Source organism: Erpetoichthys calabaricus, chromosome 9 (genome assembly GCF_900747795.2).
Source record: "Erpetoichthys calabaricus chromosome 9, fErpCal1.3, whole genome shotgun sequence".
NCBI lineage: Eukaryota > Metazoa > Chordata > Cladistia > Polypteriformes > Polypteridae > Erpetoichthys > Erpetoichthys calabaricus.
The window spans coordinates 197097-220763 of record NC_041402.2 but is presented as its reverse complement, the minus strand read 5'-3'; the positions used below and the strand labels follow the sequence as shown (position 1 = coordinate 220763).

Here is a 23667-nt window from a genome sequence, read left to right as displayed (position 1 = left end):
GTATGGCACCTTTCGTGCAGATCAGGGTTTTGTACAGCACCTTCCATGCCACTCTGCTGACTGACATGGTGTATAGTGCCTCTGTGCCAAACTGGTGACTAGCCTTTTGTCCATTCCACTTCAGGCTGATGATGGGAGCGGTATTTTGTATAGCGCCTTTCATACCAACCTGCTGACAAGCAGTTTGTACAGCAGTCTGTTTTCTGCACCATGCCAAGCCCTGCCCTGCCCAGCCCAGCCCAGCCCACCACCCCCCACCTAACCAGTGGACGAGGCTCCTACCTGTCATTGTCCACGTTCCTCAGGCCAGGTAGGATGTGCCGGAAGCTGCTGTTGCGGTCGAGCTTGGGCTGGCTCTTTGTGCGCTTGATGGATCCCTTGAGGCGTCGGCTCAGAAAGCCCTGCAGCGGTGAGGTGGGCAAGAGTGGGCAGGAGAGAACAAACGGACACAGGTTAGCCTCACAGCATCCCAATCTGCCGAGCTCCGCCACCCGCGACCACGAGCATTGTTGTCAGCCGCGGCTCGCAAGATCCCGTCCAACATCTGCTCTCGCAGAGCCCAGGCAGAGACGTCGACGCGAGACTCCCCTAAGCCGGCGTTGCCATGGAAACTACTGGCTGGCATTAAAATAAAAAGGAAGAAAGAAAAAAATGCAAGAGCGGCGGGCGGGAGGAGCGGCAGCGCTTTTAGTCGGGGGCCGAGGCTCAGCTCATCCGTCGTGTGGGATACGGCCAGGTTGGGGGGGGTTCAGGTGAGATGGCAGAGGCCGGGCGCAGTCACACAGGGGCATCTGTGTCATTCCTCTCTGGTCGGTGAAGCCTCTGCTGCCCGTGTAGGAGGAGGAGCCAATCAGAAACAAGGGCAAAACCGAAAGGGAATCAGGAGTGTGAGGTGAGGAGGACGGGCATCAGGATGTTAGGAACTGGCCACGCAGGAGAGACCTGCACCACCCCCACCAGCTGGCCACCAAACATATGAGAATGCTTTTGAGGTGCCACTTGCAACACAGCGCCCTCTACTGTACTTTCACAATGTAAGGGGGTACAGATGCACTGCCCACTGGCACTCCATGTCCTGACTGAGGGGGGGTTTGGGCATTCAACAAAACTGACACCTTCCTGGGTTCAAAGCAGCATGGGAGCTCTAAGTGGGAGGAATCCAACAAAATCTTCACTTCAGAGCCAACTCGGCCCACCTAACCATGGAGCAGACGGGCAGCAAGGCCATCGATGAAGACAAGAGTGGGCATTGGCCCGTGCCATGGACTGCATGCCTGCGAACACGTGAATCCCTGATACCATGTGAAGTGAGGTAAAGATTAGAAATGTGACAGGGCAGGCGCTACAACGGACACACTGGCACCAAATGCATGCCAGACTGAGATGACCACTCTGTCTCAGGCTGTGCTTGGACACTGGGGGGCCTCACTGTCTGGCAGTCACCAGGGTGGTTGTGGACAAAGAGCCCATTCCAGTCCGTTGTGCCATGTGACACTGTGAAATGAAGCTGCCACCAGACTGACATCGAATGGCATGTGCCCAGGCAAAGAAGACCTTCACCCCGGACCATTTGTGAGCTCAAGGACACATGCTGGTAACATCATTAGAGGGCACAAAACCATATTAAGAAGGACAAGGTGCCATGGTCAACTGATGGAGTAACAAAAGGAGCAAGTGAGCAGCTGGCAGGTAATGGATGCCAACGTATGGGCAGATGGAGATGGAACAAGTCAGAACTAGTGGCAAAAGCCATGGATGGGTGGCTACCGATTATTGACGTGGGACTTGTATGAACGGGGGGGGGGCCCAGCCTAAGCCCACCCGTGGGCGTGTCTGCATTTGGGCCCTACATGTGTGTGGGGCTGTGCCACCTGGGTTGCTGTCAGAAGCCTCGTGAGTTTCATTGCTCGTATTTTCACGTCTGTTCACCCAATTCACCTGTAGGGGCGGTCATTGGCTGGACTGCCCTGTCTTATGCCAGCCAGCCCGTCTCAGCATTTGTGGACGGCTTGCCAGTCCTGCTGACCATCTGCTTACTTCCTGAGCTATATGAAGATTCCTCACATGTCAGGCGGTCATTCGGTTCTCAGGAGCCCCCCCCCCCCCCCCCCCCTCCTGTCCCACCCCCATTACTCACTTTTTCGGCTCCCTTCCTGTTTCTCACAAACCTCTGGCACACTCTCTGGTCTCCGCTCCCCCACTTCCTGTCTGGTGGGCCGGGAGCCCGCTGCAGTGAAGTGCAAGAGGAACACGGCAGGCCACGGCTGGAACGGCTGGCGGTGCCAAGAAAGTGACCCATAGCTTGTCCTCGCCCTCGGGTTCATTGGGGACCCAAAACTATAGCATAATGGGGTCTGCTCTTTGTGCCACTCTGGACCCTCCAAAAAGCCAATGAAATGACTGCTGCCACCTGATTGGTCATGCAGGTGGGCAAAGCCTGAAATGCTAAAGGCACCACAAGGATAGCATGGCATCAGCGCAGAGTCAGCAGTGGACAACTGCCAGCAGAGCTCAGAGGACTTATAATGAATGACACTGAATTGTCCTCGTCCTCCAGGATGGCTCATCATCCACAGACTCCATAGACATGTGTGTCACAAGAAGTCAAGACGGGTGGCCTTCAAGGTGGCCATCGACAGTATGAGACACAGCTGCTGACTCCAGTTGTCTGCATGATGTTGGCGTGATGCCCCCCCCAGTGGCCCCCATGACCTCCTGTTCCTGGTCAGCTGATCAGCAGCGTCTCACTGGGGCCATTTCGGTGACCAAACGGTTACGCTGCCCCCTCCTGCAAGTCCAGTGTCCATATGATCTGTCAGAGAAAGACGGGCACCTGCTCACCTCTTCCAGCCCATAGGAGGGGAGGTCATCCAGTATACCAATCATGGGTACCCATTTCTTGTTCAATAAGTAGTGTACCAGCCTGGTGCTCGAGCAGGATATTGATGCCCACATGAGTCTCAGTGCCAAAACTGGAAAGCCGAGGTCCCCAAGCTGCACTCCGCCTCACGTTACTGACACGCCAGTCACATGTGCTGGTCACCCTTGGACAGTCGATGGGGCCTCCGCTGGACTTTCCTCAACTTATGAGCTTTGACCAGGAAATGCAAACAGAAGATAATTAGGGGGTGTGTCATGCAAATGAGGAGGGGAAACAGCAAGGAGGCGGCGACTTTGAAGTCGTCAAGTCAAGAAGTGAAATAAGCAAGTGAGCCACGTGCAGAGGAGGAGCGAGTGGGACGGGGACAGGTGACCCTCGTCACGTGTGAGTGCACGAATTGTGGTCTGCAATCAGAACTTCTTGGTGCCGTCGCTCACCGGGCAGAGGCGGAGTTTTACCATATAAGGAAGGTATGATGAGCACCGCAGACTGATTTACTTGCCATTCCATTGCCCCGCCCCATGCCCCACCTTGTCTTGCATGGTACATCTGATCCCACCCACATCTAACCTGCTTTGACCTGAACCTGCCCCATGCCTGCCCATCAGTAACACTGACCCCGCAGCGAGGACCCCCTCAGTAGAAGCAGAGGGCGGGCACGTTAATTAAATAAGATGTTTCCTTTATTGCCGTTCCTCCTGGTTTTTCCTGGCATTTGGCATCAGACAAAGAAATCCTCAGCAGGTAAATCCATTTGTTTTGTTTGCTTTTGTTCATTTCTTATGCCCACTTGAGCTGCGGCCCCTCAGTAAGCCAAAGGAGACCGAAGCCTTGTACTTTACTTAGAACTCGACTCTCTCAAGGACCTCAACAAATCTCAATGTGGCCAAACTGCAGCCCAGGGTTCAACAGCACTTCATCCATACTGGCAGTGCCACTCAAAAGCCGCCAGCGGTCGGCACAAGCAAACCAAACTGAAAAACAACGTGCAGCACGAAGACTGAGCCACCGCTGTGCCCAAAGCTGACAGGTGGTTAAACACACATGGGTTGGTCAGAGGCTAGCAACCAAAAGCACTGTGCCAACATTAAAATGGGGTGGCAGAGGAGTGCCAGGCTGTGCTTTAAATGGCAGCAGGGGGCACCGTCCATATCGACATGAACATGGAGTCAGGTGAAGAGGACAGTCATTCAGTTGGCACAGGCTTGATAAAAGCTGACTAGGCCAAGTGCCAAGGAGAGGAGCCCAAGAGACAATAGAAATGTGACTCTAAAAATGCCAGTGAGAACAAGGGCAGTGTGCCATCTTAGGGGCCTAGAGGCCAGTAAAGGGGCCCTGACATCCATCTCAGCTGTGCCAGCCCAGCGACCACAGAGTGGAGGGAAGCAAATTGACAAATGGTGACAGACAAGTGTCATTTACAAATTGGAGATGACTTGGGCAGCCAGAAGGCCAGTGAGGTGGGCTGGGTGTGGACACTGAGGCCCCACCAGTGGCACAGCAGAGGGGTGCAGTTGCAGCACACAAAGCCTTCTGGGGGACACATTTCAAGTCAATGAGGGGACGGGCAGGGAGATTCCTGCTTTTGCTGGGCACATAAACAGGAGTCTTGTGTGATGGGCTGGCACCTCGCCAGGAGGCCGAGTGACGTCATGTGTCCTCTTGAGCCCCTCCCCTTGTCTTCAGCTGTCACTCAGTGCCTAGAGGGTGCCACAGACCCCAGAGCATAATCCCGTCTTGCCCTTTTTGTGCCCAGTTCTGCCAAGACCTTGCTCCAGGTGTCTTGGTGGTACCAGGACTGTGCCACTACAATCCAAATGACACTTGACTTTCATCCATATGATGTCTATTTTTATACATAAAAAGGCGCTATATATGGGGAGGGCCTTCATGTGCTCCTTCAGCTCTTTCGCACAAGGACGTGTGTTCAGGTCCCAGTGGGCACTGCAGGGCACTGGTGGCATTGGTGCTGTGTGTGCAAAGCCTTCTCATCTTCTTGTTTATGGGTACAGAGGGGCAAAGAGGGCAGACGCAGAGGGTGCAGTCCCAACTCTGTCCACTAGATGGCCTTCTGTTCCATACGTTGGACTCGGGTTCAAACCTCTCAGCAAGTCATCGAAGGCAGGAATGGCGCTATATCGAACACACAATACAGCTACCAACCAGACACATTGGCCACGTGGGCCAAGAAGGCAGCAGCTGGGTGTGTGCCATGCTGCTCTTACACAGTGTGCTCAGTGCCACACCAAATGGGCAACCGGATCTCTACATGAGCTTGTGGCATTTCGGTAGCGTGACGGGCAGCATCATATGGTGTGGTTCGAGGGTCAGAGGATCGTGACACCCAATGGTCTTGAAAGCACAGATGTGATAAGACTGACGTGGCGCTCAGGTGGTTACGTGGTGCCCAAACCTGTCTGCCTTCACCTGGCGATACCACATGATGCACATTCAGGCACTGAGTAGTCCTGTCTCAAGATGGCCCCCTACTGGGCACTACAGGAATACATCTGAGGTAAGGCACCTGGGGAGCCAATTCTGGATGTGGCGACTGGCACCTGAAGGCACACTGGAGACAGAAGTGGATGGGTATGGCTGTCAACTCAAAGTGACCAAAGAGGAGCCAAGGGACCACTGAGCAGTGAGAGGAGAAGCCCCCTAGCCAACACACTCGCGTCACTAGGCGCTGCACCGACTAGTCCAACACCACAGAGTCCCGCCCCCAGGCTCTTACCGTGACACGGAAGGGTGTGGCCACCGCTGGCTCCATGGTGCCATTTTTGTCCGTGGCAGTGCCAGGCATGCTGCGTCTTCGGCCGGGTCACTCAGGAGGAGACTCTAAAGGAAACACAGAGGGAGCCATGAGAACAGAGGAGAGGACAACAGCAGGGCCACACAAGCTCAGCGTCCCTGTCCCAAGGGTGTCCCCGTGTGGCCACAGTAGGGTCCTCAGTGGACTCACAGGCAGAGACATGCACATTCAGGTGACAGAGTGACTGGCATTCCACCAATTGAAGGTAAGACCTGCCACCACCGCTCCGCCCACCAGGCTCATCTGAAGGAAACAGAGGGCACAGGTCACCCAAAGCGGCTCACTCCACGAGTCCAAGTCACCTGTCCAAGTGGGCTCGAAGGACAGAGATGCCCCTCTACCCCAGTATTGCTACACTGCCACCTGACATGGATGGTAAAGTTGACACATAACCACAGGGGGCTGGCACATGCCAGGAGCCCTCATGAATTTGGTATGGACCACAGCAGTCGCCACCGTGAGTGAGGCACATCACACAAGGCCCTCTCTCTGTCTCCCTCACTGGCAGCAGAGCAAGGCAAAGCGCACCCGCCTCTCGATCTGCCCGGCTTCTCCATCCGGGCAACGACAGGGTCATGCTGTTCATCCACAGCCCAGCAGCTTCCTCCCGCTGAAGCCAGCAGGATTTATTCGCCTCACGTCTGTGTACCGCTTCATCAATTTATACGGTTAAGCTGCTGTCTTCTATGCACGGCTGGCGACCCGCGGCACTGTAATAACAAGACAATCTCAGCCTGGCAGCTTTATGGTTGCCGTTTAGTGAAGAAATAGAGATGAGTGCCTGGAACTAACACGGCGGGCACAGCAGTATGCCACCTTAAACATTTTGGCTCTCAAAGCCCTGCACTCTACAGCTGGACAGGTGGTGTTGCCCCCTAGTTGTCATAGCCTGCCTAGGCACCAGTTGAGAATCTGTGAGGCGTACACAATGCTTTAAGGTGGCACACCCTGTGGCAAAAACAAAATTAAGGAGGTGTCACTCCTTTGGCAACGTGGCACTTACCCTCCTGTGTCTTCAGGCAGCGACACTTCTGCTGGCTTCAGCCTGACGATAAAGTGCACCAGAAACACTGAAAGGCACTATATAGAAACTCAGGAGTGTTACATTAATATGCATGGCAGGGTGCCACACTTGAAGCCACCAAGTGGGCACATGTCACATGTGATGCCCATTTAAAATGGGACTTGGATTAATGTCTTGTGTGGCATACTGACCATAGCAAACTCAACACCGAGGACCATACCGAAAGGGCACTACTCGATGGGCAGCGTTGGACGAGGACCACCAAGACTCTGGGCAAGTTAAAGGATGAGCAGAAATGACAGAATTCGAGAGGGTTGCCCAAAAGCTGACATGTCTGCTCATGTCACATGGCATCTTCCACAAAAGGGTACTTGTCACTGGGTGGTGAACTGATGTCATGGATCACTGTCGAGGCAACTGATAACCCAAAATGTGCCACGCTTGCTCAGACACAAGGCCTCCTGCTATTCCACGTGGCATTTTCACCAGGATTTGCCCTTCTTTGCCAGTTAGTTTTTCAGCACGTCCTGTCCATCCACTATAAGACATCCATGCCTCTTGTGCTGGCACCCTTATTCTTCCATTTGGGCTTGTAGGACGTCTCACCGTGCTACCCGATGCCAGTGTGCTCATTTTCACCTCTGAGCCAACAGGCAATGCCCTCAGCACTCCTCGTTATCTTGCTGTTATGGCAGCAGCTGCCACTTTAGTCCATCACCACCTTTCTTCATGCCATGAGGTCGCCAGTCACCCCTCTGCTTTTGCTGTCAAGGCGGGGTGCACAGATATCTCGGGGGTCTGCTACCCCGCTGAAGCACATCAGCTGCCATCATAAATGGAGTCACTATGAGTTCCCAAATGAGCCCACCAGCCCAGGCTAGATGGCATCTCATTGGTGGTGCGCTCTGTGGGTCTACCGATGCCCCAACTTTGGTCACAGCTACTGCTAACAGATGACCATGTCTTACCAAAATCATGGGATGGAGATGTGGCAGAGTGACACTAGGTGGCTAATACCAACCTGCAGAGAGCCAACTACATAGCTATGGCTCTGCCATCCTGAACGGAGTGGGGACATCTGTGCCCCCCGTGTGCACCTGCCCGGCTCACCTCACCTTTAGCTCTCATCACAATGGGGCATTCAGGACTAAAAACCTGGGGGCAGCTGGGGATGCAAGGTGTGCCATGCCAGGTCCTGCCTTTGAACCCCTAGTGAGCTAGCAGATGGACGGCATGTCATCCTTAGGGCAAAGGGGACACATGAAAATACAATGGAAATGCTGGCTGAAATGGGTGCCCTACCCACACAGGCCACATGTGTGACAAACTAATAGTGCCAGTGTGTGGCTACAGTGGGCTAGTGTGTGCCCGTGTGCCAGTGTGTTCTTCTGTCTGGCTTCACATAATGACATTCACTTCAGTGACATCGTTGCCACACAACTAAGTTTGCTTTGCCAGAAGGCCCCCTGCATGTTTGTTCTAAAGAATGTTCAGTCCAGGAAGAGGGTCATTAAAAGCCATCCAGAGCCCCCCGCTCACGGGCCCCTCCAAGTTAACGAGATGTCACAGCAAAGAGCCGAAGCCAGGGGCGAAATCGGGACACATACTTTGTGACCGGCCCTTGAATGACCACATCACATGACAAGCCCCAAGACACCCTCTGCAGCAAGACTGGGGTCCCAAGACTCAAACCAGGGTGGGCCAAAAAGTCTGAGGAGCTTTTCAAATATGCTGGACATTTCATTTAGCGCCTTTCCAAAGCACCTCACTTCCCATAATCCACTTCAGGGCCGCACTGAGCAGATCAAAGTCCATTTGGCCCACATGGACGCCACCCTGAGGCCACCCAAATGGGTCATCAGCTGATGGCATTTGACCACAGATTTTGGGTCTCAAGCCCAGACAAGGCACTATATCAGTGTATGTTCACTTGGGACGGCACGAGTCGCTCGATCAGACTTGACCGCTTCAGGGGCAGAGGTGGCAGTGATCATTTGGGGGTCCGCCTTCATAGCTAGAGGGTGCCCAGTGCCTCAGCAGAGAGCTGTGATAAAGTAACCAGCAGGGGGCATGCCATGGGCACCGCAAATTGCATCTCTGCAGGACATTGAGTTCGCAATCTGGGGTGCCAGTCAGGTGTTTGGCCCCTTTTTGGAAGCGTGTGCCATGAGACACAAGGGGATGCCATTCCCCTTGGCAGTCATGACCCTCAGCCCCACTCTAGCCCGGTTGGTAGTGACAGCAGGACCAGAGTGCCACCCGGGCACACAAGGCGAGCCACTACTTGGAGGTCTCAGCGCCAGTGAAGGGCCGTCCACCAGGGCGAAGTACATGCCAGCCTGGCGTGCAGAAGCGTCTTCTCCAGGTGCGCACAGGCCCTCACACACACGCTCACGCAGCGTCTCACACACACACACACACACGTCCTCACCCCTGTTCGCCGGCCTGCTCCGACTCCTCGACCGACTCCGTTGCCTCTGAAGACGCGACCTGCCCAGCAGCCTGTAATAGTACGAGGGTCTCGCCGTCTTCCTGCCACTTCCTGCCATACCGTGTCCCAGTGCTCAGCAGCAACAAGTGTCTTGGCGCTCCTCTGTCCGACGGGCAGGGCACACACGGGGCTGGTAGCTTCACAAGGGTCTCGACGTCTCCATGGTGGGCTTCGGAGGTGCCCACTGGCGTCGCTCCCTGGGTGCCCCTCTCTGCTCTCTTCCAGAGATAAGCTTGGATAGTTGGGAGCAGGAGGCACTCGGTGAGCTGCTGCTGAAACAAAAACTTGGGCTGGCACAAAAAGCTGGCACGGAGTTCCTGCAAGAATGGGAGGGCAGATCCCAAGAAGGTGCTCTGTGATCTTCTGGCGCCACCTGCTGTTTTTGTCTTGCATCAGCAGAATCCAAACAAATGGCATCCATTTGTAAGTACGTGTGAGGGCAGGTGCTATATGAGGCTCATAATTCATGCCAGCACGTGGAGCCGTCACACACACCCTGTTAAGGATGCCTGCCCTCCATCTTAGGGACCCACAGAGTCCACTTCAGGGTCACAGCACGCAGGTCCCAATTGCACACACCAGGACCTCCTCCTCCTCCTTCTGCCACCTCCTCTGTGTCACTGTCACTCTCTCCACTGGGCCTTGAACCCAAGTCCCTAAAGCAGTGGCTCCCTCGGCTATCCACCATTTGCCATTTGTGCCAAGTCGATGTGACAGGGATGGCGTGCTGGAAATCGAGCGTGTGCCACCACACCAAATCTCGCTGTGCCATGATGCCACACATCACCATGCTCAGAAATAAACCTAGCCAGAACCGTAGGCCGTCGTCTCAATGCCAACTCCAGACGGTCCATGCCTGGCCTTCCTGCAGCTCGGGCACTGGAGGCGAGTAAACCAGCTGGACAACAGACGGCTAGCTGGAGGGGAGGAGTTGGGAGGACGGAGGGGCCATGTGATGCAGAAGACAGCCAGCTGTTGTTTTATAGTGCCTTGCAGTCCCAGTGGGAAATCTACATCAAATCCCACCTTCTGGACAGAAGGGGCCGACAAGTCCAAACCCACATATGACGTGGGTACTGAGAGCCACAGCGGATGCCAGCATGTCCCCTTGTCACTTGACCACTGAGAGGAGTTCACCACAACAGGCGCTATATAAAGAAACTAGAAGGCCAAGGACTACAAGGGAGCACTGGGAAACAACTGGGAGACAGCGACAGCAGACCACCACAAGATGTTTAACTGCTACCAGCTACAAAGGCCACTGACACACATGTATCCATGGAAACAGGCCAGCAATTCATACCTCGATCCTGAGGAGGGGACCATCATGAAGACAAAGTCCTCCGTTTGTATGGCATCACCATCATTGTCTTCCTGGCTTTGGGACGATGGCGCCCACCTGTGTGTCGCTTTTATAATGACACTGATCTCTGTGCCGTTTCATGCTGCCCCCTGCTGTTCACAGGATGGATGGACAGACGGCACATGGGTGCCACACGGCCAGAATTGGTTCTATATGTGTGTCTTTGCTGCCACCTAGTGGAGTTTTGAGTAACTGCAGCCACTCAGGCTTATCCAGGCCACGATGCCCCACATCACCCACACCACATGCACCAGCCAGAGCTGCATGCCATCGTCTCAATGCCAACTTTACACGGTCCATGCCAAGCCTTCCTGCAGCCCGGGCTCTTGAAGGACAGTCAAGCAGGCGCGTCTAACAGCTGGAGGAGTCTGGGACTGAGGGGCTGTGTGACGCAGGAGACAGCCAGCTGTTGTTTTATAGTGCCTTGCAGTCCGTGCCACACACTCACACAGGGTCCAAACCCAGTCAGAGCCACCCCCCCTGGAACTCAGTAATATGCACAAGAGCAGAGCTGTTAATGGATGGGCTGGCCAATCCGCCAATATGCCACTGAAAAAATGAGGGCAGCCACGGCAAGTGAAAAGAGCCCACCGGAGGCCAACCCCATGTCGACTGTTAGTAAAACATCCAACCGCAGTATCACAAAAATGTGACATCTGGAGGACTCGGTGACGAAAGGACAAGCTGGCTACCTGAACATCACACTGCCATGCTGATGGGTCAGCAAGCGATGCCAGAGCGGCCTTATTGCCAGGGTTCCAGGTCTGCCCTCTTACCATTCTCAGGCGATCAGGAACTGTCACACGTGTGCTGGTCACTGTGAGTCCCCTTGTGGCGAAGGCCCGAGTGATGTCACCCGCTCAAGCTGTGCCTCGGGGGAATGCTGAGAACTGAAAGGCGCTAAATTAAAATTCAGGCTGCACCACCGAGTCACATCACCCATTGGTGCTCACGTCGTGGACATGCTGAATGAAGATGAAAATGCTACACCTGACAAGTACCTTGATGTGGAGTTTACAATGGAAAGGCGCTATATAAACTGAAAAGGGTATTGGTTTACCCCCCCAACACTGCCTGTTTGTGTCACCCCCTGCCAGTGCCAAGTCTATACAAATGCCACTTAAAGGCACATCAGAAGAACATAAGAGGAGGCCACCCTGCCCACATGGGCCACTCGCTGTCACCACAATTCTCAACCAAGTCGTTGTCACGGTTTCTGCTTCACCTCTGTCCCCTGCCACTTTGTCCCTTCCTGGCTTCAGCCCTCAATGGAGATTTGCCCTGTAAAGCTCCTCTAAGTGACCGTTACCACAGGAAGGCGCTATATAAACAGAGACACTTGAGACCTGGCGGGTAAAGGCCAGAATGAGAGGTGGTCCCATATTGTATGCCTAGTGGCACGAGCTCACTATTAACCCTTCATGTCCCGGCTGAAACCTCGCACATCTTACTGGCACCATCACAGTGCCACCTATTGGCACAGCACTCTTCTACTTGCGCCCTTCGCATATTGGCACTACTGAATGCTCAGAACTACACCATGTAGTCCTGACCCGAGCAGAAGGGGCCAACGAGTCCAAACCCACGTATGACAGGGTACCGAGAGCCAAAAGGCACTATATAAAGTAACGACTGAATGAATGACTGAAGCAGCAATGCTAAAGACTACACAGGAGCACTTGGGGACAGTTGGGGAACAGCTAATGCCAAGCACCACCAGGTGTATGACTGCTGCCAAGTGCAAAGACCACCAATTCAGTGACACACAAATTCATGGAAAGAGGCGAGCAATTCATACCTCGATCCTGTGGAGGGCGCCGCCATAAAGACAAAGTCCTCCGTTTGTATGGCATCATCATCATCATTGTCTTGGCTTTTTGATGATGGCACCACCTGTGTGTCACTTTTATAATGACGCTGCCCCGCTGCCAGAATCGGCTCCAAACGTGTGTCATTGCTGCCATCTAGTGGCACTGAAAGTAAATGTGGCCACTCAGGGTTATCCACATTCTTATGTGGAACATTAGTCCAGCAATCAAAGACGACCCCGATGACCAGAACATGGCCATCTCGACTATGGCGCACACCAGTACGACGGTATCATCTTGATACTGGCTAAGCAATGCAACAGGGGTGACAGAAAAATACGAACTGACCCTGTGATGTGGGACACCAGCGTGACTCAGAGTGCCAGCGCCCTCCATCAAACAATTTGAACCTTTGAAATCTTAATCTTAATCTCAGTGTCCCTGGTGAGAAGGCCTTCGTTGATTCAGGACGGCTGGTGCGATGCTGAATTTGATGCCAGGGGCCACATTCTCGGCCATTATGGTGGTCACCAAGCCACTTGTCCTCCAGTTAATGGCTTTGAGTGGACGGCCGCCAGGGTACGATCTCAAGTGCATCTTCTGAGAAAGGCGCCATAGTAGGAAGAACTGTGCATCACGTAGGGGTCTATGTCATAGGATGTGACTTGCCGGCTGTCCCAAAAGGCCGGGTCACTATGCCAACCACTGACAGGAGGTAGGATTAGGGCTCAACTTTAAAAAACTGGCTGTGACAAAGGCAGAGGACAGTACCAGGGTTAATGGTGAAGGGCCATGTGGGCAGTGCCCTGCTCCAGGTGCCAGCTAGTGACAGTTGAGGCTTCAACTGGCGTCAGGAAGTTCACCAGCCTCTGATGCACACACCTGCAAGTGCCCCTCCCAAGGCCCAACTTCATTTGCTTTGTCCCTTTTGAATAACAAATCAGGACCGCCATGCAAATGAAAGGTGAAAGAAAGGAGTCGATGCCAAGGCACTGCCACACAGACTACATATGCCAAGGCACTATATAAAGTAAAGCAGTCGAACCATCTCAGAGCAAACTCATCAGTAAGGCTATGTTTGAGGTGCCCTGTGATGTGCCCACACAAATAAAACAGGAGAGCCACTGGTTGAGAGGCGGTGGGCATTTCTTACGGGATGTGTGTGCGAGAGCTGAAGGAGCCAAGCTCAGTGCCACAGTCTAGATGCATGTGTTTGCCCCACTTGACCCATGGGATGGGATGTGGCATTGGCACTATTACTGGCCTAACAGACACTGGGTGAGATGCCATACATGGACCTTCACATTAACTGCATTAGCACCTGTTGATGGTAAGATTTCCACAGGCCTGTGGTCACTAGGAGGTCACTGCCTGGTAGCCTGGAGTCTAATAAAAGGACCTGAGCAGGTGGCAATTGGCCACCCACACTGGATAACACTGGCATGAGGAGGGGACGGGAATAGTTAGCAAGGGTCTGGGCTGACAAAACATCACGAGTGTGATGCCACCGTCTTCAAGTATAGGGGACAGCGCCATTTGTGGAAATGATTCGAAAAAACTTGTGGAAATGTGACAGAATCGACTCGCAGCATGGCACTCCAATGAAGGGGCACCTCTGTAGTGAAGAACACTGGTGAGTTCTACAAAGTGTGGCCAGGAATAGAGGGTTAAGTCAGGGGCTGAAGTCAGCAGAGTTGGCACATAAGATGCCACTGGAGCTGACTGGGGTCAACTGGGACCACAGTTCACCACTTCAGCTCATTGGCATTTGGGTGAGCCGGGGACTGGCATAAGCCATGTAGTTCAAGTAAGGTGCAGTGCAGTCTCACTGAGGTGGGCCCTCCAGACTCAGACGTTTAATGCCCTCCATCATTGACCCCGCTTGGGGTCACCTTTGACGCAGATCTTCCAGTGCTGATGCCCGGCAGCCTGTGAAGTGACCACCTGAACGAGGCCTGGACATGGCATGGCCACCTGACTCAATGATCCACTTGTGCATTTTGGTTCGGCCGTCTAGACAGTGGGAAGGCATCACCCATCTGTCCTGCTGCAGCCTGCCAACTGGCACATGTGATGGCCATGTCAGTCCGTAATGAGGTGGTTGTCACCAACTCCACGGAGCTCCTAGCGTGCCAACCGATGTAGCACCTGACAGTGCCCAAGGCCTCTCTGCCCAGGCTTTCTACTTCTACTACAAATCACATTCCGGAAGCAAGCAGGTACCCAGGCCGCCTGCCACTAGGCCCTTGAGAGCATTTAGCTGGCATCACACAGTTTGGCGACTTGGCGTTAACTTTAAAGGTGCAGGGCAAGAGGCTCGTGGAGGGGAGCAGCGAGCTGGGCAGTGAATCGCACCACCTTTGAACTGCTGATTTATTAATATGACAGCATCTGAGTGAGCCATCGTGATCTGGCACTGAGGTGCCCACTGAAGTGCCCACTCATCACTGGGGAGACGCCCATCGCCCGAGATTCATAGCCTCTTTGCTGCACATCCCGCCATCTCCAACTTAAAGATGGCGGACCACCCAACTGACTTCGCTTTAAATACAGTGTTGTGAAAAAGTATTTGCCCCCATCCTGATTATCTCTGCTTTGGCTAATTCAGCACACTTACCTGTTTCTGGTCTCCAAATAAATTTCATGTAACATTAAAGATCACCCAAGTAAACGCAGCCCAGTTTTTAAATGACCACCTGAGGTGGTTCACAAATGCCTGTGAAAAAGTAATTGCCCTCTAAGTCAAAAAAAATCAACCAATGAAGTAAAGGTAGATGACACATGACCCAGCCGAACTGCCAGCAAGCTCTAAACCCAAACGTCACTTCATTAGGACCTCTCCAGCAGCGTGAAGGTGGCCTAAAGGTGACAACAAGCAGCCCACCATGTCCTGATCGAAAGGACCTTAAACCTAAGCCCAGGAAGAAATCTGTCCGTTACCAAGTAATCGCTAAAATGCCAGGCCTGCAGCAAACCACCGTCATCATGTCGCGGTGCCCAGGAGTAGCCATCCCATCGAAACGACTCCAATCATGTGCAGAAAACGTACCCAGGAAGTCGAGAAAGAACGAGACCAACATCTAGTCCCCTCAGGTCAGTGGTGCTGAATGACCACAGGAAGTCCAGAAAGTTCTGCTTAACTCGAGCACTGAGGTCAGCGCCAGGGAGTCAACAGCATCCAGGGGTGCCAGTGGCAGCGATCCAAGGGGGTCCAGTGCCCTGCTATAGCATCCCGTCAGATCAGACGAGGCAGCTTAAGAAACTGAAGCAGTGGAAGGACAGGACCACCCCGTTTTCTGCCACTTATTTGAGGACGAGGCCCCTCATGCCAGCCCAGTTTGGTATAAATATTTACTTTGCCTTTTTTGATTTATAAGCCATCAGATTAAACTTGTAAATGACGCCCGCTCGCCTAATTATTCCACAGAAATATGAATTATTGAAACTCACTCCAAATAATCCCGTGATAAATATTTCACGACGACGCTGCCGCCGCCGCCATATGTACTCGATGCTATAGAAGGGCCTTTAATTTTTAATCAAAACCTCCTTCTCCCACGATGAGCTGCCCACGTGCCCACACACGTTTTGTGGAGGCATCCTGAAAGGGCGGCACCACACCTGCCTGGTCATTCTAGCAGCATCACGTGTCATTTGGCCTGAAACATCTGCCATGTGCCACTTTTCCTTCTGCCCCCTCATGCCACTCCGCCTGTGTTTGAACCCACCTTCTCATTCCAGCTCTTCTGGCAGAAGTGGGCGGCTGCTGTCTTTCAGTGGCCAAGGGTGCAGGAAGTAGCCAGGTGTGCACAAGACTGTACGCGGTCAGTTCTGCCATGCATGCCCATTTTCATTTTGAACTGGGCAGAGCCAACCATGGGGCTTCAACGTATTATGTGGGCACATCTGACATCAGGGCATCTCAAATTCATGACTTAGCTGTCCTGGCACTGCCCAAGTCTTTCACCATCTCAACTCCACACAGGTGGACGGTGCAAACAAAACTCTTTGGGTGATCTGGCATATGCACCAGTTTGTAGGCACAGTGCCAGTTTACTACGGCATCCACCACACAACAACGTCAAGTGGAGTTCAATGAATGGGGCATCGGGTAAATCAACCTGTGGGGGGCGCTGTGGAGATCAGGCCGGACACGCTGGTGGGTGCATCATTTAAGAAAAATCAACTAACTCTTGGCATGTCAGTGGGGTCTGGTCAGCTGCCCTAGCAGAGTGCCTGGTGATGTGAAGGGGGCACCCAACACAGCATCAGTCCCATAAGGCCGGTGGAACGTGTGCCCACCGGTACAACCATCCCAGCATGCGAGCGTCCACCTCAAAATGACAGAGGCACTCCACATGGTAACACAGCAGAGACTTGGGGTCCCACAGGCTGTGGCACCCCCTAAGTCTGACATCACAGTCCTGAACCCACTTAATGCAATTCAGGGTCAAGGAGGGCCGTTGCCTATCTTGGCAGAGAATGGCACAAGGCAGGAAAGGTCCCTGGACGCAGCGGCAGCTCATTGCAGCGCCCAGTCATGCCTGTACTGGGCCAACTTGAAGTCACCAGTTCACCAAGCTGGCAGCTGGAGTGCCTGGAAGAAAAGCCTCAGGTGACACGACAAGAACGGGCAGCAAACACACAGAGAAGAGGATCAGCAGTGGGACAGCAGACCCCCAGGGCCACTGTGCCCCCCCAATTCAAACACACGCTGCCATTCCCTGCTCTTCCTCCCTCATCACACTCGGACTACTTATTCCTCTTAGAAATCTGTAGTCCAGCCTAGCTGGGTGGCGAGGGCACACGTCGTGTGAAAAGTGAGCTTCACCACGGCCAGCAGGACAGGTTTCTACTCCTCACGATACACGGGGTACTCCGGGATGCCCACAGCATGCGCGGCGATGTGGGAGGCCTTACCTGCAGTAGGCGGGGCTATATAGTGCCTTTCCTCTCTTCTACCTCATGGGGGGCTTCAGTTTACTGGCTCAGCCCCCTGTCCCGTGCAGTTCTCGTTCCCTGAGCAGTTCGACTTTCCAACTCAGCACAAACTCCAAACAAAGCAGGGCACCGCGTGACCTCTGACCCCTCAGGTCGCCAGCAGCACAAAACCGACGGCGCCGGAGTTTCACAAACAACACCAAGTGGCCGTGAAGGGAAGCCGAGCCTCCGAAGTAAAGGAGAGCCGCCTGGCGCGATGCCCGAGCCACAATTCCTTACCCGGGCCTCACGCAGGTGTCCTCCTGGCCTCCCCGGGGGTCCCCATTGCGCCCAAACAGGTCCCACTGCTGTCTCGAGGTCCGCGCTTCAGCAGAGCACCCGACGCCAAGCGGGCAGACTCAGGCAACGTGCTTCCCTCCCTCTCTCTCTTTCTCTCTCTCGCTCGCTCGCTCACTCCAGCTCTACTCCCAGCTCCGGCCCCCGCGGGCAGCTGAATTCCTTACCGACCAGCAGCCAATCCGAGGGAGGCACTCGGAGCGCCGTCTGAAAGGCCTGGCCTCTTCCCAGCCTCTGGAACTCATTCCAGCTGCGACAGTGCAAGATGAATGACTGCAGACAAAGACGAGAGGAACAAACGACGTCGCCGTGGTGAATGAGCCTGGCAGGGAGAGACGGAAAGTCCGAAAAAAGGCCAGAAGTCTCCCGAGTGCGGGCACCGCCACAGTGACGGCCACCGAGCAGCAGGCTGTGACATGCACAAAGTTAGCAGCCCGTGGACGATTCTCAGCTGACCTTTTTACAAGCCGCATGCGGGCACGTGGTGCTCTCGTGAGCCCTCGCCAGCATTCCACCAAATCTAGAGTTACAGTCACGTCACTGCTCGCCATCCTTTCTGTACCCGGACTGGCAGAGAACTTAGAGTTGGGCCAGGCAAAGAAGCAGCCAACTTCACTCATAAGGCCATGGCAATGTGTGCCATCCATTAAAGGGCACACCCCAAACCCTACAGCCAATGAGAAGTCGAGTAGCGGGCATGGCAAAGTACCATGTTTACTTTATATAGTGCACCCTTTGCAGCTGAGCAGGACCAGGTGCCAGTCATGTCTGACCACTAGGGGGCCCTACTAAGTGCCCACTCATGCCCAAATCTGAGGCCCAGCACTTGGATCCTGCCTGTCCACAGAGGGGCAGCAGTGTGCCCCCTCCACTTAAACATCTCCATGACCCATTAGATCTCTTCAGTGGGCACCTTTGGGGTAACCGTTTCTGGAGTCGTGTCCAAGTCTCAGCCGACGTATTCCTACTGGACAGGCACATAATGAGAACTTCAGCTTTCCTGGTGGACTCCATCACTGCCCAAAAAGGGGGACACTCATCATGGAGTCCTCGCACACCACCTTCAAGGCTGCGTTAGTGAGATGTTCGTTTATATAGCGCCATGCACATAGGGCTTTGAATTGGGTGTCACCGAGGCAGAACGGCTAAGGCAGCTTCCCCTGCCCTGTGCCCAGTGCTTCTTCACATGACTGACCCAACAACTGGAATTTGAAGGGTCTGAGAATTTGACGAGATAAATAGAGCAACTATCAAACTGGTGCCACTGGCCGCCAGCAGAGGGCACTCATAATTCAAGCACTGCTGCATTATAAAAGTGAATCAGTGGACCATGGCATTCTGGCCCATTCTGGTTTGAGCAGAACAGGGCACTCAAATGTCGGTGAACTGCCCCGGGTAGACCATCGAGACCCATTATTGGATGGGCAGCTCCGGGGCTTCAAAAGTGAGGCATGCATGCCAGTCTCCCAGTTCCACATGATGCCTACCTCCCTGCCATCCTAAACCCGAGTCTCCACAAGTGTGCATGAGACTGAAGCCCCGCCCCATTCACCAACTTCTCATTTGATGCCAGTGCACTACCAGGACAACGCCATAACCCACTTCATCTTTGTGCCTTGGTCAAGTAACCTGGGAATGCAGCTTAGACTGAAAGGCACTCCATTTGCTCAAAACAATGCCACACCACTTGCAAGAATTGCCTCCTGGTGCCCAAAGCCACCATCGCAGTCCACAGTACAAACACCAGTTGTGTAACCTGGTGCCACTCTTCGCCCTGTGGAGAAAATGATGAAAGGGACTGGCACACCATGTCACATGTGCCAGTGTACCAGCGCCACATGGGGCTACCTGTCACTTCTAAGGAAAAGTAGCCATAATGGGGACCAGCCCAGTGTCACACATATACAGCACAAGGTTGAGCACTGGGATGGCACCGGGTCACCCTATTAGGTCATCGAAAGGCCATCAGAACCTGCCATCCAACCCCCCTCCTGATCCTGGCTGGGTTGGCAAACTTCCAAAGGCTGCCGACTCCTCAGCCAACCTGTAGTCCTTTAATGACACTTGACACGTGGAAGTAAGGTGACGATCCTCACCTGACGGAGATGTAACAAGGAAACTCAGCAGAGGGCTGTGGCAGTGACCGGGTAATTGACAAAATGGCATGCCAGGAGAGATGCCAGCTCCATGTGAGCCTTACATTGTCTTGAATTGATCCCCCAACTGCATATGTTCACGATGCCACTAAAGGCATGGGGCCAGGACCTCGTCAGGACAACCTTGACACCCGGTGCCCATGTTGCGTGGCTCACCCTGCCTCATTTCCTGAGCATGGACTCACAAGCGGGCACCCAACCAGTGGCGCTGTTCAGTAGTGCTGGGACTGACCCCCCAAGTGTCCCCAAGGCGCTTCACTTGGCATCACAGGCTCGGCTCTGAAGAATGTGATAATCGCATCCTTCGCATCAAGGCCATAATTACGGAGTGAAAATAGAAATGAAGTCCTGGCACTCGGCAGAGGACCGGCCATGTCGACCTGCGGCCCACTTACCATGGCACCCAGTCACAGATGGCATCAGTTAAATACGCAGCCCCTTGGATTGGCAACGCCACAAACAGGAGACGAGAGTGCGCCCTCTATCTGCTGGCCGCGGCTTTTATAGCGCCTTTCACAAGTCAGCTCGACAACGCGCCCTTCGAATGGCCAACTGCAGAGCCGCCGGGCGCGCTGATTTCCGTGAAGAGAGACGTCGGCGGACCGAAGTGCTGAGCAAACACGGAGACAAAACGACGAAGAACGGAGAGCCGCCCGACTCGCGGCCGCCCACTCAGCCCCTCCCCGGTAGGGACGGCGGCTCTCTTACCCGGCGCCTTCTGCGGCTCGTTCGCGTCCATGACGAGACGCTTAGGGCGCGCGGCTCCATGCGCTGAGTGGCAGCCGCGCGACTCCTCCGGTGGTCCCGGGCGATCCGAGCATCGCAGCCGCCGCTTCTTGTTGTCCTCGTGCCGCTCGGGCGGCCCGCCGGCCTCTTTTTCTTTTCTCTCTTTTTTCTTTTTGGCTGCTCCTCACACGTTAAAGTCACTCGGTCTCTTTACGCGCTCCCGTTGAGCTCCACATGCCAGCCTCCTCTTCGAGCACAAATCCAAAAGTCCCGTATCGGCAGGGCTGACTGGCACCCGGACTGCTGCGTGTCGTCATGTGCTTAGAGTCTTTGGCATCCCACTGGTGGGCGAACTCGCGGGAGTCGGCCGTCACCGATCGGGGCGGCGAGTTAAAGAAAAAAAAAAAAAAAAAACGGGGGCGTGGCGGACGCCAGAGCATGTGACCCGGCGCCCCGGGCACGAGCGACCCCCAAATCCGGCCGTCGTCCTCCGAGCCGCGGGCGCTATACTCGGTCGCGGAGCTCTTCTGACCAGTTCTAAAACGAATTGAGACGTTTCGTTTGCTTTCACGACTACTCCGTTATCGAATGCGACTGGCAAAATCGGGGCACGGTGCCAGGGATTCAAAGGGGGCGCGGGTAGGTACGTGACTTTAGAGGGGGTTATAGTGAATTGGGAACTGGCTGCTGGTGTCCTCTTTAAGAGTCACGCCACACCGCCCACCATGCCAGTTTAATGTGTGCCAGTTTAGTACTTTAGCCACCTCTACAAGTCCATCTAAGTGTATACAACCGAGACATCCGCGGATGTCCAGGGCACAAGGATCCAAAGCTGGAACAGACCCCGGACGGGACGCCTCTCAGTGGGATCTCTGAGTGCGTAGAGCAGCCAAGAAACAAAAGGGGGCTCGTCCACCTCTGAAGTGCCATGGGAGTCATCGCCACGTCGGGCACAACACAGCGCATGGACCATCACGACAGGCAGAGAGGAGGGTAGGGGGTCTGCCACTATCAATCATGTTGAGCCAGCCACGTCACCAGTCAGCGTGTGCCACTTTCACGTCTAATGGGAGCCTTTAAAGTAACGAAACAGCGCGTGACGTCAGCCGGTAGGCTCCGCGAATGCTGGGCACTAAATCACGTCAAAACAGCGGCAGTTGGGCGGCACTGAGCGGGCACAGGTGGCACAACCTGGTGGCTTTTACTGCCAACAACTGACATAAATAACGGGCATGGCGTGTCAGGGGGCATTTTGCCGGAGTAAGCGAACGTCCCTACCTGGATAAAATATAATATAGCGCCTGACACATCTGTCCGTGGGTCAGTCATAAAGTGCATTTCACATCTAATATGGTGCCTTTCATTTCAGTTATATAGTGCCTTTGACATCTGTCTGCCATTCCTACCTATCAGAGTCTGCATTTCATACAAACCTATCATATAGCGCCTTTGCATTCTGTCTGTCTGTGTCTGTATGTCTGTAATTACGGTACCTTTACCGTGGGTGTCAGTCAGCATCGCCCCGCCATAGAGTGCCTTTCACATCCAGCTGCTGTGTTTATGTATCTGTTGTGCTGTGCGTGTGCTGCACATCTGGGTCTGCTCGTCCGTTACGTGCTGCATATGCGGCCATCTTGAGCTTCCATTCATGTCACTCTGTCGTCGAGTGCCTTGTATGTCTATGCATCTACGATATAGCGCCTTTAAATGGATCAGTTCCGTAGGTCTGATCAAATCTATCTGTGTGTTTAACACCAACGGCATTTCACGTCTAATATAGTGCCCTTCATTGATGGATCAATTGATCTCTTTCTGTCTGTTTGTCTATTGTATTAATCCATCCATCCATTTTCCAACCCGCTGAATCCGAACACAGGGTCACGGGGGTCTGCTAGAGCCAATCCCAGCCAACATAGGGCACAAGGCAGGAACCAATCCTGGGCAGGGTACCAACCCACCGCAGTCTATTGTATTAATGCCTTTCTGATTGATCAATATGTCATATAGTGCCTTTCACATATCTATCTATCTATCTATCTATCTATCTATCATATAGTGCCTTTCACCTATCTATCTATCTATCTATCTATCTATCTATCTATCTATCTATCTATCTATCTATCTGTTATATAGTGCCTTTCACCTATCTATCTATCTATCTATCTATCTATCTATCTATCTATCTATCTATCTATCTATCATATAGTGCCTTTCACCTATCTATCTATCTATCTATCTATCTATCTATCTATCTATCTATCTATCTATCTATCTATCTATCTGTTATATAGTGCCTTTCACCTATCTATCTATCTATCTATCTATCTATCTATCTATCTATCTATCTATCTATCTATCTATCTATCTATCTATCTATCTATCATATAGTGCCTTTCACCTATCTATCTATCTATCTATCTATCTATCTATCTATCTATCTATCTATCTATCTATCTATCATATAGTGCCTTTCACCTATCTATCTATCTATCTATCTATCTATCTATCTATCTATCTATCATATAGTGCCTTTCACATCTCTCTCTCTCTCTCTCTCTCTATCTATCATATGGTGTAATTCTTACATACCGTAGTCAATGTTGGACTTTTCTCCGCGTCACTCTGTCCTCCATATCTTATTTTGCTTATCACATCTTCTGTATTGCGCCATTCCTATGTATCTGGCTGTGTATTAAATGTCCTTTCTGTTAACATCCCACATTTGTTAGCTTGAGGGGACACCTGTGGCAGCTCAGGAGAATCAAGAACAATAGGCCAGTCCTTCAGGGACACACAGCAGGGCCCAATGTGACAGTTCAGTGACATTGTGCCTTTTCTCAACCGTTGCCGGTGGCAGTGCCTCCTCACCAAGGCGCTATATCAAATAAAGGTGGTGTCAAGGACTTGCCAGCGCTGTCCCCACTTGTGACTCGCAAGCCGCACCGTCGAGCTCAGCGTGTCACATCTGTGAGTGTGAAGCCGACATGAGCTCCACCTGGAGGAGGAGGCCGGGCGCTGCACCCATTTCACAGATTTGAACTCCTACCGCACGTGTCCCGTTCGCTGTGTGTGAGTCCGGCGATGACACCACAAGATGGGGGGCTTTCTGTCATCCAAGTGATGTCCCAG

At 53.3% G+C, this 23667-nt stretch overlaps 2 protein-coding genes across 11 annotated transcripts in view; one reads left to right on the top strand and one right to left on the bottom strand.

Annotated features, from left to right (window-relative positions):
* ttll11 (tubulin tyrosine ligase-like family, member 11) overlaps positions 1-23667 on the top strand; it is a 188403-nt gene that overhangs the window by 72871 nt on the left and 91865 nt on the right. The window lies entirely within an intron of this gene.
* Positions 1-23667, bottom strand: part of dab2ipb (DAB2 interacting protein b) — a 170888-nt gene that overhangs the window by 55538 nt on the left and 91683 nt on the right. For 3 of the 9 annotated variants that reach the window (XM_051932097.1, XM_051932095.1, XM_051932096.1), the window contains exons 2-3: positions 5616-5719; positions 283-401 (exon numbers count right to left, since the gene is read on the bottom strand). The exons of 1 other annotated variant lie outside the window; for it this stretch is intronic. In XM_051932097.1, the coding sequence (XP_051788057.1) occupies positions 283-401; positions 5616-5684 (188 nt within the window). In that variant the 5' untranslated portion in view covers positions 5685-5719. Of the gene's footprint in view, positions 1-282; positions 402-5615; positions 5720-9148; positions 9456-20520; positions 20862-23667 lie in introns of those variants that run through there. 5 more of the 9 variants (XM_028809013.2, XM_028809012.2, XM_028809014.2 and 2 more) reach the window with 5 other exon arrangements.